General features: G+C 42.6%; 1 protein-coding gene across 1 annotated transcript in view; it reads right to left on the bottom strand.

The window, feature by feature from the left end:
- Nucleotides 1-12479: 12479 nt before the first annotated feature.
- The window catches only part of LOC126455715 (SUN domain-containing protein 2-like), a 183356-nt gene continuing 178025 nt past the window's right edge, over nt 12480-17810 (bottom strand). The window contains exon 10 of the mRNA XM_050091485.1: nt 12480-12610. Coding sequence (XP_049947442.1) covers nt 12524-12610 — 87 coding nt within the window. The 3' untranslated portion in view covers nt 12480-12523. The remainder of the gene's footprint in view (nt 12611-17810) is intronic.

The following is a 17810-nucleotide window of genomic DNA, read 5'->3' as shown; positions in this document are numbered from 1 at the left end:
AGTGTCAAGAAGAAGGCCATATTCCTTACATTGTTTTGAAACAAGATGATCATCAAAATTCAGTCATAAATAAATACATACAGTGCAATGATATGAGTTTAGTACCTCAGAATGATTGGCTCAAAGAAATTATGAGATATATTACATTATTGCAACACCTACATTTTGCCAGGTGGACACATAATGCCACAATTGTAGCTCAGCAGGGGGACTGGGGTGGGCGTTGTGTCAGGTGGAGTTGCTAGAGGGAGAAAGAGGTGGGAAGCATGACGAGGGGTTGGGAATGGGTAGCTAGTGGTGTGGAGGAAGGCAGCAGGTGTGCAGGTCAGGAACACAGTGGGAAGGAGTGGCAGTTGTATGAGCTAGGCACGTGACATGAGGGTACCAGAACCACTTGAGGTGCAGCACACAATGAAAATGACATTGAGGCAATGACTGGAAGGGGTTGGCAGGGCAGGGAAAGTTGAAACTGTTATGTAGAGCATCTGAGGACAGTGGGGTAGTGAAGATTGAGGCCAGGAAGATTACAGGAGTGAATTATGTGTTGCAAGGGTAACTCCCAGCTAAGGAAAGCTGGTGCTGGAGGGAAGGTTCCAGATAGCATGGGTTGTGAAGCAGTCATTGAACTCAAGCATGTTGTGCTTAGCAGCATTGTGTGGCACTGGGTGGTCGACTTTCGACACTATGCTTGGCTTCAGTTTGGTGGTGACCATTCATTCTGGTGACCAGCTGGATGGTGATAATACTCACATAAAATGCTGTGAATAGTTGCAGCATAGCTGGTATATGACATGGTTGCTATCACAGGTGGCCTTGCCTCTGATGGGATAGGAAAATCCTGTAACAGGACTGGAGTAAGATGTGTTGGGCAGGTGAACTGGGCAGGTCTTACACCTGGGTCTTCTACAGGGATGTGACGCCTGTAGCAAAGGGTTGGGAGTACAAGTGGCGTAGGGATGGACAAAGATGAAGTGTGTGTTACATGGGCTATGGAATGTCACATTGGGAGGTGCAGGAATGATTGTGGTTAGTATGTCCCACATTTACAGGCACGGTGATGTATAGTTAAGCCATGCCAAAGGATATGCTACACTTGGTCCAGTCTGATGTGATATTGGGCATTGAGGGGGGGGAGGGGGGGGGACTGCTCCTTTTCACCTGATTCTTGAGAGTGGTAGAAGGATTAAGTATGTGTGAAGATATGGCATGGGAATTCTGTCTGTGGACTAGGTTTCAGGGGTAGTGTTTGTCTGTGAGGGTGTTTGTGAGACTGGGCAAGGTCATTCTTGGCACTGCATATACATTGTCCAACAGGTAGCCAGACTATTGGGGAGCAGTTTTTTGGTGTGGGAGTGGCGACAGCCATCAAAATGCAAGTACTATTGGTGGATAGTGGGCTTGGGGTTTTGGGATGCCATGAATGTTTCCTCTAGATGGCCCATAAATGGGTTGGCATAGGAGGGTGACATGCAGGTTCCCATGACAGCCATAGATTTGTTTATGTACCTGCCACTCAAAGGATAATAAGTTGTATAGGGATATAGTTGTTAAGGTGTCCAATGAATGAGATATTGGATTTGGAGTTGGAAGGACACTGGAAGAGGTAGTGTTTGATAGAGGCATAGCATGGGTGTGAAGGCAGTTGGTATACAGTTTTAGGTAGGAATCTATGTGGAAATGGGGTGGGGATGGTCAAGAGTCAGTGAAGAAAGTGGTTTGTATCACTGATATGAGAGGATAGGCTTTGGGCAATTGGCTGGAGGTGTTGGTCAACAAGATTAAGAGATTCTTTCAGCAGAAGCACACTAACTTGTTACAATCGGGCATTCAGGATGACTGAGTTTCTGGATTTTGAGAAGCATGTCCAGGGGGTGATTGGGGGGAGGAGGGAGACAGGCTGAGGGGAGAGATTATGGAATCAGCCTAAGGAATTGTAGGCTATGTTGGACTTCTAGGATGGCAGAGCTTGTAGCTTGAGGAGTCTCTCAGGTAGTCTCTGCAGTACATCATGAGTGTGGTGGAGTCTTTGTCCACAGGGAGAATGTTTAAATCAGGCTCTGTTTTGAAGCTGAACAAGACTGTCCTCTCTTCTGTTGAGAGATATGTACTCTTGAGAAGAGACTTGGGCAAGCATAGTAAGGCCAAGCTGGAGTTAAGGAATTCCTGCAAGTTGATCAGGGGGTAGTTACAAGGGAGGGATGAAGGTCATGGGTGGATGATGGTGTGAACTGGGAGACGCAAGGTTCAATGTTCGGATTAGACTGGCTTTGGATGGAAGGGACTGGTATCCAAAAAGTGTTTCCATTGCAGGGATTGGTGGAGTCCAATATGGTACAACTGGGGTGGGCCTGAAGGTGAGGCCTATGTTAGGACTGAAACTTCTGAAGAATTCAGGTTTTTGGTGAAAAGGTTAACAACAGTGTTTTGGGTTTGTTTGAATTCTGGATTTTGTGGAGTGTTGGGAGGGAATTTTGGAGAATGTGTGAAACTGGAAAGATCAACAAGGCAGGGTCTGGTCAGGTTTTTGAGGGTGTTCACTGTGGGTAGGACAGGTGTTCATGGATAATGGTGTTCTACAATGGGAATAGGATGTCAACAAGTTCGATAATTTCCAGAGGTTATGTCTGGTGGACTTTTCCAGGTGTTGGAGGGTAATGGTTTCAATTGTGAACATGTGCATGTAGTTAGGATTGCTTAGTAACAATATCTTGCAGAGCGATCAGAGGTGGGTCTGGGATGCCTACAACATGAAGATGTGTTTGTGAATTACCAGATTTATGAGGGATAGGGCTAGTAGAAACTGAAAACATGAAGATCATTGTGAAAGGAGAGGTGGAATCCAGAGAATGGAATTTTATAGTAAGGTCAGTGAGGGGCACTCCAAGGCTTACACAGCATTTAAGGATCAGGATGTGGGATTGCGTTTTAGCAAGGGAGAGGGATACTTTTCTGAAATGATGCAGGTAGATGGAGCACAGGTCTGTTCTGGATGGGATGTCACTATGAAAATGGGAAAGGTCTTGGGAAATGGACAAATGGAAGCTTTAGATAGCTGTGAGGAAACTATGGACAGCAATGTATGAGTTTGGGGAGTGGAAAAACTGGGTGTAATTATGCTGAAAGCGGAAGGATAGTTTTGTGATGTGAGGATATTCCGATCAAGTGTAGGTTAGGTTAGGTTAGGTTAGGTTAGGTTAGGTTAGGTTAGGTTAGAGTTATTGTTGTGCACTGAAAAGATACAGAAAAGATGCATTGTGTGAATAGGGGTGGGTTGATTTGGAGGTGAAATGTAGTGGTTAGTTGCTAATTGTGGTTTGGCTGATGGGTCGTTCACAGGATGGCATGCAATGTAGTTGAAACAGCAATGACCAATGCTACAGGATGTCGTAAAAGTCACGTGTGACCATGCTGGTTTGAGTTGGTGATGCATACTCATAATAAAGGTGAGAAGACAGAAAGATGTGGACAGACAATGTAGAAGAGACAAAGTATAATGTGGCCAAGAACAAAGTTGACTACCCAGAGGCACAACACACTGCTGAGCACAATATGCTTGAGTTCAAAATGGGTGAAATGGCTCTGAGTACTATGGGACCTAACTTCTGAGGTCATCAGTCCCCTAGAACTTAGAACTATTTAAACCTACCTTACCTAAGGATGTCACACACATCGATGCCTGGGGCAGGATTTGAACCTGCGACCGTAGCGGTCACGTGGCTCCAGACTGTAGTGCCTAGTACCGCTCGGCCACTCCGGCCGGTGCTTGAGTTCCATGGCTGCTTCATAACATGTATCTGAAAACTTCCCTCCAGCACCATCTTTTCTTAACTATGTAGATGGGAGTTATCCTTGCAAAACATCCTTTTCTCCCATAATCCTCCTGGTCTCATTCTCCACTAACCCATTGTCCCCACACCCTCTAAACAACAGTTGCCACTTTCTTTGTCCTGCCACCCCATCTCAATCCATGCCTTCATGCCATCTTCGTCTTCCACTACACCTCATCAGCTTTAGCCACTACATCTGTCTCTCTCCCTCTCGCATTCCTATTGTGAACACCTGCTGCATCCCTCTGAGTCACTAGTCACCAACCCCTCCTCCTGCTTCCCACCTCTTCCTCCCTTCCTTCTAAGCACAATCCCCATGCCAGTCAACCTGCTTCTCCAGTCGCACACCTCTCCCTCTCTTCTTTCTAAGCACAACCCCCATGCCAGTCAACCTGCTTGTCCAGCTATCTTTGCTTACTATATTTAAAGAACGGCTTTACTTTGCATGGGCTCCAACTCAACAGGAGATGATCCAACTAACCTGTGGGAGTGGTGTGCCACCAAAATCTGTTCTTAGAAATCAATTAAGAGAAGGAAAGTTATTTTGATGAAGTGGGAAATTTAAGAATTCTCTTGATAAATTGTTGCAGTGTGATACAAAAAGTGGAAGATTTCTGGCACCTGCTAGAAATGGATGAGCCCAGACTGTGACTTATGTGCAATCTAGCTTAACAGATATTATATGTACTAATGACGCCTTTGCAGCTTCTTATGTGGCGCATCATGCAGGTGTACAATACATGCTAGACCCTGAGGAAGGGGGTTGGGGCATTAATTATAGCTCAGGACATAAATCTGCCTGGGGTAAAAAAAGCAGCAAATCGCAAATATTCTGGTATGGAATGGAGGTTTCAAACAGGTGCCAACAAATTACATACAAAAACAACAAATTTTGGATGAAGTTTTGGAGAAACTATCTACATCTACATTTATACTCCGCAAGCCACCCAACGGTGTGTGGCAGAGGGCACTTTACGTGCCACTGTCATGGTCAGTCATGATAGAAATTAGGGTGATTGGCAAGCATTTCGGGCAACATATAAAAATGGCATTATAATTACTACTCAGTGGAAGTAGTGAAACTATAACTATTTATGGCGTATGTAAGAGGTATGTGCTGCCTGCGATATGTAAGCTATAAGAGAATCTGAGACCAAAGAGCAGTGTTGACTGCAGTATGAACTGTGTAGCAGTAGCCGTAAGTTGTTGCTAGCGAGCAGTCGCCTGTCTGCGCTTGTCAGTTGAGTCTGGTGTATCATGTTGGCTGGGCCGGTCGCGGTGCAGCGATGCCGGAGCCTGAATATTATTGTATAAGGTAAAAAAGCAGCCTCGCACATATCTAGTAATATTATGTAAAATCACATGTAAATCTTTTAAAAATGTCCTAATAATAATCTTTGTCTAATTTCTAACAAGCATTCATTTCAATTTAAAGAATTTAATATTTTTTTAAATGCATGATCATTCCAATTGTTGCAAAAGAAAAATCATTTGCTTCCTTTCATAAATAACAAATGTATAGGCCAGCATTGCACAGAGCTGTGCCGGAAAAGAGCTATTGTAAGAGCAGATAGTTGCCGACTTTATCGAGGTGAGAATTTTTGCTTTTTATTCAGAATGATCTTACAGGGCCATGACGCAGCACTGCTGTCGTCCATGTGGTGTCACCACCAGACACCACACTTGCTAGGTGGTAGCCTTTAAATCGGCCGCGGTCCATTAGTATACATCGGACCCGCGTGTCGCCACTATCAGTCATTGCAGACCGAGCACCGCCACACGGCAGGTCTAGAGAGACTTCCTAGCACTCGCCCCAGTTGTACAGCTGACTTTGCTAGCGATGGTTCACTGACAAAATACGCTCTCATTGGCCGAGACGATAGTTAGCATAGCCTTCAGCTACGTCATTTGCTACGACCTAGCAAGGCGCCATTACCAGTTACTATTGATGCTGTAAAACATGTACCGTCAAGAGCGATGTTCACCATTTATGGATTAAAGTTAAGTATTCCACAGCTACATCCTTTTTTGATAGTCTAATTTCCTTGACCTGTTCCAGACCTCACGCCAGCCTGCATGAGCTAAAACGCGTGCCTTTCAGCTTCCTCTCATACTGGGTTGGCTCTCTTGCCAATCCACAACATTTGGCGACGAGGCCACACCGCGTTCGTAACTATACTGCCCTGATTTACTTGTGTAATGGCTTCGCCACAATCTCCAGATGTACTGTCCGAATTTTATCGCTTACAGAATCAGCAGACGCAGGCCTTACTGGATGCCCTTGGACAGCTCATCCAGGGTCAACGTGCAATGCAAAACGATGTGGCAGCAGCCGCTCCACCGCTAATGCAGCCACCACACGCAGTTGCACCAACTTTTCGTCCTTTTGATGCTGCACTGGAAAGCTGGACGGAGTGGTCACGCCAATTTGGATTCCATCTCGCCGCCTACAGAATTCAAGGTAATGAGCGGCAGCCTTTTCTCCTTTCTTCCGTCGGGGTCACCATGTACCGTGTGATAGTCAAATTATTTCCCCGACGCGACGTAGCAACTCTGTCCTACGACGAAATTTTGTCTGCATTAGATGCATATTTCAAAGAATCAGTCAATGTAGTTGCGAAAAGATATACCTTCTTTCGTACAAAACATACGGCCGGTCAGACTAATTGGGAGTGGGTTGCAACCTTGCAAGGCCTTAATAGGGATTGTGCTTTTGAGTGTCAATGTGGACTCCCTTATTCAGATACTATGGTACGTGATGCAATTGCACAGAACGTTTCTGATGTTCATATACGGGAACAGATTTTGAAACTGGTCAATCCCTCCCTTCAACAAGTGATGGATGGACATATTGGATCGGCAGGACACACTTGACTTTGCTCAGGAATCATCTGAAACTTCGCCACCCGTGTGTCAGGTTAACCGGCCCGCCAGGCGAGCTGGACGGAACAGTAAACAGTCCTCGCGCCCGACCGCGCCAAAGTCGCCAAACTCTCAGCCACGTGTACCGCGTCGGCAAGCAAATGCAGTGCTAAAATCATGCCCACGGTGTGCTACTAGACATTCGCGTGAGAATTGCCCGTCACGCCAAGCTATTTGCTTTTTCTGTAATAAAAAAGGACATGTTAAGTGTTTGCCAGAAAAAGCTCAGATCGGAAGCTCAAAACCATTCCAGGCCCTTTGCTTTGCGCCGGAATCGGAATCGAACCAAGGATACTCAGGCTCACGACACTTCGCCCATGGAAATTCATATAGTTCATGCCACTCCGCCCAGTGCCACTCTCTCTAACAGTGACTGTGTTCGTCCCACAAATAGTGTGCGTCGACATCGCAGGAACTCCCGTCAAGTCGCAAGTGATTTTGTACCAGTGTCAGTTCACGTTGCACGAGACAGTCGCTCTTGTCGTCAGCAGGACAGTAAACTTTTTGTGGACTTGGACATTAACGGCAAAGTGATACCATTCCAGCTCGATACCGGGGCTGCAGTTTCACTGCTCAATCAAGACACATACAAACAGCTGGGCACACCTCCGTTGCGTGCCGCAAATGTTAAGCTAACTAGCTATTCCGGCCAGCATACCCCTGTGTTAGGACAGTGCAGCCTTCTTGCAACATACAAGGGACAAACAAAACTTGTGTCATTTTACGTCCTTCGTTCTTCTTCTGCAGTGAACTTGTTTGGTTTCGATTTATTTCAGTTGTTTAACTTGTCTATAGTAAATCAGGTCCTATCAGTGAACCAGACTGTGCCTTCTGACAGTGTTTCTCGTCTATGTGAAGAATTTGCAGACATTTTTGCACCGGGTCTCGGTTGCGGTAAGAACTATAACGCATATTTGGAACTGAAAGTAAACGCGCAACCAAAATTAATCAGAGCGCGCAATGTTTCCCACGCATTGCGTGATGAGGTCGCAAAAACATTACACGATTTGGAATCACAAGGTGTAATTGAACGTGTGCAGGCTTCTCTCTGGGCATCACCCTTAGTAATTTTGCCAAAACCTTCCGGAAAATTGAGACTTTGTGTGGACTTCAAGGCAACAGTGAATCCACAACTAGTGACTGCAACTTTTCCTTTACCCCGCCCGGAAGATCTTTTTGACAAACTGTGCCCGGGTAAATATTTTTCGAAGTTGGACCTAGCAGATGCGTACTTGCAAATACCAGTGGACGAAGAATCCCAGCGCATTTTGGTGGTTAACACGCATCTTGGTGTGTATCAATTCAAACGACTGCCATTCAGGTGTGCATCCGCCCCTGCATTGTTTCAGCAATATCTACAAACTGTTTGTGCGTCGGTCCCTACTGCAGCAAACTATTTGGACGATATTGTGATCTCCGGAAAGACGGAAGAAGAACATTTAGCCAATCTCAGAACATTATTTCAGGTCTTGCGACAAAATGGTCTTCGCTTGCGGAAGGACAAATGTGTGTTTTTTGCTCGTGATTTGCCATATCTGGGACATGTACTCAATGCCCAAGGCATACATCCCAGTCCAGAGCACCTCCGTACCATACAAGACTTGCCTTCGCCGCAGAATTTGAAGCAGCTACAGAGTGCGCTGGGAAAAATTAATTATTATAACTGTTATATCCCACACCTCTCTTCCATTTCAGCTCCGCTTCATCGCTTACGCCGTAAAGGTGTTCTGTTCGTCTGGACGACGGAATGCAAACGCGTCTTTCGCCAGTTGAAATCAGCGTTGCTTTCCAATACTTGCCTTACGCCATTCGATCCCCGGAAGCCCCTTTTGTTGATGGTGGATGCATCGGATTTCGGGATTGGTGCTGTGCTTGTGCACAAAGATGGTTCGCACGATTGCCCTATTGCCTTTGCGTCCAAATTGCTGTCGTCTGTGCAAAGAAGTTATTCACAGATCGAGAAAGAAGCATTGGCTCTCGTATTTGGTGTTACAAAGTTTCATGATTTCTTGTATGGTCATCACTTTACCATCATCACAGACCACAAAACTTTGACATCGCTTTTTCATCCGACCAAGCCTGTACCTCCCCGTACAGCGCAGAAATTCATCCGCTGGTCTATTTTCCTCTCGCAGTACCTCTACGATATCTTGTATTGGTCCACTGCTAAGCACGGAAACGCCGATGCGTTGTCCCGTTTGCCTGTTGCTGAGGATAGAGCATTTGATCCCTCCGAACTTGCTTGCATGTTCATTGATTCGGAAACCGATGACGTAGTCGAATCGTTTCCGATTGATTTTCGTCGCGTAGCTACAGCCACAGCTGCCAACCCTGTCCTTGCTACCGTTCTGCGTTTTGTTGCTACGCAATGCCCCTTGTCAAAGTCACGGATCGGGGATCCGTTGGTTCGCCGATTTTATGCTCACCAGGAGAGACTTTTTGTACGACGTGGTGTTTTGCTGTTGCGTTCTGATAATGATCAGTCCAGGGTCGTGGTCCCACATTCGTTACAGTCCTCTGTCTTATGGCTTCTCCACCAAGGACATTGGGGTATAGTGAGAACGAAACAACTTGCTCGTCAGCACTGTACTTGGTTCGGAATCAATGCCGCGATTACGAATATGTGCTCTTCTTGCATGGTGTGTGCCGAACAACAATCAGCAACACCGCGGAAATTTTTTGCATGGCCAAAAGCCACTTCCCCTTGGCAACGTTTACACATCGATTTTGCTGGTCCATTCTGGAATGCTCGATGGTTGGTTGTGGTAGATTCATTCAGTAATTTTCTTTTTGTTGTCCGGATGTCTTCCACGACATCATCTGCCACCATCCAAGCATTATCCGCTATCTTTTGCATTGAAGGTCTTCCACAGACTATTGTTTCCGACAATGGCCCACAATTCATGTCCGCAGAATTTCAGTCATTCTGCAAGGCCAATGGTATTCAACATCTGATGTCCCCACCGTTTTTGCCACAGTCAAACGGTGCCGCTGAACGTTTGGTCAGAACTTTCAAGTCACAGATGTTGAAGTTGAAAGAGTCACATTCTCGGGAGGAAGCGTTATTGCTCTTTTTGTCCTCGTATCGCTCTCAGCCCTGAGATGGTCGCTCGCCGGCTGAGTTGCTTCACGGTCGCCCTCATTGCACCTTCATGTCTTTGCTACATCTGCCGCCTCAGGTTCCTGTGCAGCGGCAGACACCTGCTTTTGCCCCAGGCGATATTGTCTACTACCGCCCGGACCATATGTCGTCTTCGCCCGTCGGGTGCCCCGACCCGATGGAGGTCGACCCTTCGGCCCCTCCTGTCTCTCTGCGGGCGCATACACCGCATGTTGGCGTGCACCCTGGAGCAGGTTTTCAGGCGTTTCCTAGCTCCCCGCGGTCCGAATGGCAGAGTGCGGGTGGCACAGCCTCGCCTGTTGTTAGGCTCCCCACCGCGTCGCATACGTCAACATGGGGTCCTCCCCACAGGGGGCGGAAGCCTTATGCCACAACCGTGTGCCGATTTGCGGGGGGAGGAATGTGGTGTCACCGCCAGACACCACACTTGCTAGGTGGTAGCCTTTAAATCGGCCGCGGTCCATTAGTATACGTCGGACCTGCGTGTCGCCACTATCAGTGATTGCAGACTGATCGCCGCCACACGGCAGGTCTAGAGAGACTTCCTAGCACTCGCCCCAGTTGTACAGCCGACTTTGCTAGCGATGGTTCACTGACAAAAAACGCTCTCATTTGCCGAGACGTTAGTTAGCATAGCCTTCAGCTACGTCATTTGCTATGACCTAGCAAGGCACCATTACCAGTTACTATTGATGCTGTAAAACATGTACCGTCAAGAGCGATGTTCACCATTTATGGATTAAAGTTAAGTATTCCACAGCTACGTCCTTTTTTGCTAGTCTAATTTCCTTGACCTGTTCCAGACCTCACGCCAGCCTGCGTGAGCTAAAACGCGTGCCTCTCGGCTTCCTCTCACACTGGGTTGGCTCTCTTGCCAATCCACAACAGTCCAAATTTTACCAGGTTACTGAATTTATTTTTTATTACGAGGTTTAGGAATTTTTCTGTTTCGAGCTTATATTAAATGAGAAAAGAATTTTGTGGGTACATTAAATGGGAACCAATTTTGTTCAGAGGTTACACAAAAAATTGAATCATATTATTATTATTATTAATTAAGTTTTTTTTTGTGAGGTTACACAAAAATTAGAATCATTAACCAAATAATATTTATTTAAATTATTTCTTGTGGGGAGGTTACACATAGTCGTGAGGTGTGTGTAGAGACTGGTGTAATTATATATGATAATGGAAAAATTTACGGAACTGGTCAACATAGAGTAAAAACAGTGCATACCATGTTGGACATGATATGGGAACAGATCCACGTGAGAAAAAGAAAAGTTTTTATAACTATGTAAGATATGTAAATGGAAGTGACAACATTCCAACTGACTCTGAGAGGGAGGGGAGACATAACTAGTTACTGCTAAAGAGTGTGGATAGACTATGAGGTACAAACCAATCACAAGAGAAAAAAAAAGATTTCAACTTGCAACTACTGATAGCAGGAACTTCCAGATTAAAAATAAGGAAAATCGCAAAGATGCTTAGAAACAGCAGTATGCGGGAAGCATGTTGGCCTGGCAATGTGACTGTTGATATGCTGAAAAAGGCTGATTCAACAGTGGTGTCCTAGCTGGTAGAAGTTTTTAAGTTTGGCTTGAACAGAGGGAAAGTAATAAGACAAGCAGTTGTCTACAAAGGAAATATTCTATGTGACTATCTGATGCAGAAAATTATAGAGCAGTCATTCTAATGTCTATGATTTGCAAGAAAGACAAATAGCCAATTGAATCTATATGACGTGCAACTAAGCATACTGACTTAGGGAAATCCAGCATGTTTTACATACACTAGACAAGGAAGAATGTGGGGTTAGACGAAATTACTCTGGTAATTGATTGAACTAAACAATGCATAGGGTAATTCAGAAACTTCATTTTCTGTAACTAATGCTCGAAGCTGACACCAAAACTCCGATGAATATTTGTCATCAGTAACCTCACTATTTAAAATCTCTTGTATGTGTTGTCACCTCAGTTTACATACATGTCAAAGAACACTGTCTTGAGGTGTTCATATTTCTGCACAGTGGGGTGTTGTGAATAGTGGCTGACAATAATAGGAGTCTGAGTGTCCAGTGGCAAGTATAAACTGCAAATTGTCATCATCACACACGTCATAGGCAGTAAATAAAAAGTTCCAGCAATTTGAATCACAGGTCTGGCCAGTGTGGCATGCATAGTAGAATGATGACATTGTAAGTGGTGTGGAAAAATGGTACAGGCAACTGACAAATGTTCGAGAGCTGCTCAAAGCCCAAAAGTTCCAGTGAACATACCTCAGTTGAAGCATTTGAGACCTATTATTCATAGTCAGTCTGTTTGATTTGTTCAATAATGGATCTGGATCTGGTGACGTGGCCTCTGTTATAACTGGAACCACAGATTCACACTTGATGTGTTTCTTATTATCCATAGCCGATACAAGACATATCCAGTCACAGTAAAAATAACATATAACTGCTGCAGGTGAAATACTGCAATTTATTACTGTACACTTGCAAAAGCATTCAAGAAGGAGAATATACAACACCAACCACGTAGGCATACGACAAAATGCATGACGACAAAGGAACAGAACTAAAGATATTACACACTATATCCGTTCAATGAATGTCTTGTAAGTGTTTGATTGTGTTGCCACAAGCTTATTTATTACTTATTGTACATGATATCCACAGATTCATATGTGGAAGTAAGTCATCTCGATGCAGAACAAGACTGTACATATAATACTGTAAACAGAAAATAAACAGTAATGAGTAAAAAATTATAACAGAGAGTAGTATTAATAAACTTTACAAAAAGTGTTATGTTCACCATTACTTTTGCTATACTGCGTCAGATTAAAATACATATTGTTAATCAGTAAAGATAATTCAGTACCACTAATAGCTTACAAATTATATACAAGAAGAAAATGATTAATAGGAGTTTCTGTTTAGTATGCTATAGTATGGATTTAAAGTTTTTTTCCCATTTACTTCAGTTTGCACATAAATCCTTCCTTTAAATATTTTATTTGATACTGCAAAGGAGCTTTTCTATGTAATAAAATTGGGTGTCAAACTAATTATTTTTGAGCAAAGACATATTACTTCTTGTGGGTTTGATATTTTTATTATTATTTTTCTTTATTTTTGATAGACACAAGACATTTGTTACTCTGTTACTTATTTCCATATCCAATTTCTTGATTGTTATGTTGTTATGAAAGAGTTTTTATTATTAAGTATCAATGCAGTGTCTCAATGAACAAAGAAAACTAAAGTTTCATCAACCAACATTTTTATTTTGCTCACTCATACTTGACTGATGTACAACAATAAAAAATAGTAAAGAGTAGAGCAATGACAACCAGTGAAACAAGCTGGTAGTACAGCAGCAGTTTAATGTCCCCATCTTTGACATCTAGAACACTCCACATGACATGTTATTGATAGTCCCATGGATCCTTAATCTGTACACACACGTGTAGTTTGGATTTCCATGATTAGAATGAATCCTCATCTCAGTCATCGAATATAACTTAGGGCTGTAATTCTGTTGGACGAAAAGATTATTCTCGTAAGTATTTTAATCTCATTAATTGTTTGTATAAGGGGCATTAAAAAGAAATGAGCTGGAGTCTGGAATACACAAACCAGTGACAGGAGGATATTATCGTGGCATGTGTAATGAGGTGTGGTTCCGACCAGAGTGTGGAAGTTCACAGCCTGTCACTAGAGGGCACATGTGCACATCATGTGAGTATACAGAGCTAGCAGCAGCAAGCACCAATCATCCAATGCTGCCAGTTGCATTGGAAACAGTGACGTGAAGGCATCAACAGAAGAGCAAAGAGGTCATGTTCATTTTCTGACAGCTGAAGGAGTAGGAGGAATGGACATTCATTGAAGAATGTCACAAGTGTACGGTGAACACTACATGTCCCTTGGAAGTGTCAAGGCATGGCACAAGCACTTCTGGGAAGGACAGGTATCGTTAGCCGATGATGCACAGTCTGGAGCACCACAGTGCATTGCCGATGACATCGTCCAGCTGGTGGATGCACTCACTATCCAGGACTGCCGAGTGACAGTGAAAGCCATAGTTGCCATGGTCAGATTGAGCATTGGAAGTGTTCACACCATCATTAACGAACGACTGCACATGCACAAAGTGTGTGCCCAGTGGGTGCCCCACAGTCTTCAAACACACCAGGAAGCATGTTGAATGGCCTACTGTGTTGCTCATCTGCAGTGCTATGCTCAGGAAAGCAATGCGTTCCTTGCCACGAGAGGTGGCTGGAGATGAGTCAAGGTGTCATCACTTCGATCCAGAATCAAAACGACAGTCTCCAGTCGAAGCATCCAGGGTCACCACCACTAACAAAGAGCCAAGGCCATCCACATGAGTGCAGGAAAGGTTATGCTGGCATTTTTTCTTTGACCAAGGTGGTCCCCTTCTGCTTCATTTCCTGCAGCATGGGACAACAGTGAATGCCCAACATTACTCGCAAACCTTGACCACCCTTCGCCAAGCAATCAACTCAAAACAACCAGGCAATCTCACCCATGGGGTCATTCTGCTCCAAGACAAAGCAAAGTCTCATGCAGCCAACACTGTCACGGCACTCCTGCAGAAATTCAAATGGGAGGTTCTCATATACCCTCCATACAGTCCGGACCTATCTCCCTGTGATTACACCATTTTTGGCCCTCTTACAAAGGCTCTGAGGGGCAAACAATTCACTTCAAATGACGGCATCCAGCTGTATGTGCAGAACTGTTTAACATTGCAGCCCCGGGAATTTTATGAGACAGCCATTCACCGCCTTGTGTTACAGTGGGACAAATGTCACAACAGCCAGGGTCAATACTTCTACCATACAGGTACTGGTTTCTGTAATTATGCCTCTGGCTCAATTCTTTATGAATGCCCCTTATAATATGACTGGTACAACTTAAAAAATATTAACAATAGAATGAATGAACAACATCCTTAGTTCAGCACTCTAGTTCACATACACACACTTTGTTGATGTTTCCAATAGTATTTCCCTTAATTAATTTACTCTTTAAATCGTGCATTTTGTCACTTTTGGAGTAGTGTTTCCTTCAATCATTTATTGATTCATTCATCCATTCATTCATCATAATCTGTAGATCCTATCATGAAGGAAGCTGTAAGGGATATGAAATGAGTCAAGGTCTACATTAACAAAGTGCAGAAGCTGTTGGAATCTACATTAATAATGAACTGCCCTTAAACTGCTATAATCTTTTGGAGCTTACTCTAGCTAAACTTAAAAGAGTAAAATCAACGGGAATTTCAACTCAATGAAACTCTCTGGCCAATTCATCCAGTAATAATTAACTAATTTAAAATATGAAGGGGGAGGATGACTGTGTACTAATACACTGACAGATCATGCGACAAGTTGTGTTATATTACTGCATTATTATACATGTACTGGAAAGCTAAATAAAGAGGATCTGTTAGCAATATTACTACAAAACAGGGCTAACAGTACCAACTTTAAAGTAAAATGTCATCGTGTCAGAATAACTGAGCTTCATGCCACTCTAACTGAAGTATGAGTCTGACCTTATTCTTTGTAAACAAGTATATACCATAATATTATTTTTTTTATAATTTTTTATGTCTGATCCTATTCCCATTTACAGTGCTGTGAATAGGATTACAAATGTTATATTGAAATTAATTCTTTCCCCATACTTGGTACAAAAAAATTACACACATATATTTCTCTTACTTTGAATGATTTTTGAGAAGTATTCATGATTTATGGTGACTATTGGGGGTGCTCAGAAGAGGTTTGGCCTTAACCTCAACTACATAATTAAGGATAATGTAAGACCCGTCACTGAAATTGTGAAGACGGTTCTTTAAAAAATGCGACGAGCCTAGGATGAAGTGTTCTGTCAAAAAATAAATGTGGAATGGAGAGGTGACTGGAGAGGTCCCTCAAGGGAGCATGGCTGGTTTGTCACTCCCTTACAAGGTTGCTCCACACAAGCTATAGTCTCAATTTTTCTGATAAGAGTTTAGTTGTATGGCCAATTTCCAGAAGCATTCACTACAACCAGAGCACTTTTGGTGCAACCCCTGTTAGGTTCCAATATTTTTACTAGATCATTTTTAAAATAAATGTTTCCAGAAGCAGAGATTCCAAATAACTGCAGAGTAGAAACAATTAGTGAAAAGGCAGCTTGGACAGTACAAATAGTAACATTCGTGTTACATTTAGACTTGTCCATCAAAACAAAATAAATTTGTTAATTACAAAAGATAGCTAGTTTACTTTGCTTATTTTCATCCTATTATCTCCTAAGGTATCATATATTGCAGTAATTTGTACCCTCACCTGGAACACTGTTACAGTTGTCACATAGATCTACAGAGTCAGTTCACAAACATGGTGGAGGTCACTGTTCAGGTATATCTGAACTCTAATTTTGACAGTATTATGAAAAGGATATTGTTATTATTCCATCCTGGGTTTTCTATTGCTAGAATTCTAACTCTGTCAATCCTGTACAAATACTCCATCATTAGATTTCTTGCTGACACTGAGGACTCATTCGGAAGAAATGAACACGTTGATCTGTTTTCATAGTTCACTGTATGCTCCTAGTACAATCTTCTTTTACTTACTATTTACAATAAACTGCCTTTTGTTTCACAACATATGATGTGTGACTTTGCTGCATCGATTTCTTCCTTTCCCCTTGTGATGAAACTAAAGTTGTTACTGTTTCTTGATTTTTTCCATTCTGTAGTTTTTCACCACTTCTTCAGCATTTTTTTGTTGATGAATATCTTCCTTTGTTCTTTTGATTTAAAGTCAAAGATACATTGCTGGTTGTTCATCAATTATAATACGAAATTTTTTCTTGAGTTTTTGCAGGAGATTTTTCATTTGACAGATGTCTTCTCCAAACAAAATCTCATCATCAATATGTATTGCAAGACACATTTCCTTCTCAGTATCTGAACGATAAACACATTGGTTAGATTTCAGTTGGAAGCCACTCAGTTTCTTATTCTGTTGTAAAGGAGCTTGTTTCAACTCTTACAATGCCTTTTTGAGCAGAAAAATTTTCCAATTTGCTTTGTATCCCTCTCAAAGTTGCATGAAAAAATGTTCTTTTACATTACCTTTAAGGAAGATCATAATTGTCAAATCTTCTTGTGCATTTCATGCAGATAGGAATCTCAAGGAATTAATTTGTACAACAGAAGTAAAAATTCTGTTAAATTCAGTTTTCTTTGATATTGGTGACATCCTTTTGCAACTAGCTTAGCTTAATACTTTCCATTATCCTTTTTCTTGAAGATCCATTTTTGTGTAATTATTTCTTTTCCATGAGCAGTTTGTTTATTCACCAGAGTCCATGTTTCATTTTTATTCAATGATTCTTTCTTTTCATTTATAGCCTTAGTAGCATGACATAATTGTCACATCTCTTTCATAAATTTATTTGACATTTTAGTCTCTGATATGTTTTTTATCTTCTTCTGAAGTTTCTATTCTTTTCTCTTCCTTCTTCTTGAAAAAACATTATATTCTATACAACATAGCCACAGTCTGTATATGCTACAAAAATGCCTTTTCACCTCTTCCATTAAGTTTTTTTCTGAATACTGCAACTCCAAATATACCCAATCATCACAAAGATGATGATCTCCCACACCACATCTGAGCTGGAATCACATGAACAGTTGTTGTCAGACTTCTGTTTATGAGATAAGCTGCAGTCACAATTGCACAGCCCATTTTGTTTCCAACTTTTGAATCAAAGAACATGCAGCTTGTTTTTTTCATGGTAGTAAGATTTATTCCTTCTGCCTTACCATTAACTTGAGGAGACTTTTTAATTGTGTAGTCAATCATTATACTTTATTTTCACACCACTCCTTAAAATCAGT

This window comes from Schistocerca serialis, chromosome 2, assembly GCF_023864345.2.
Source record: "Schistocerca serialis cubense isolate TAMUIC-IGC-003099 chromosome 2, iqSchSeri2.2, whole genome shotgun sequence".
Classification (NCBI taxonomy): domain Eukaryota; kingdom Metazoa; phylum Arthropoda; class Insecta; order Orthoptera; family Acrididae; genus Schistocerca; species Schistocerca serialis.
This window is presented reverse-complemented; position numbering and strand designations above follow the sequence as displayed.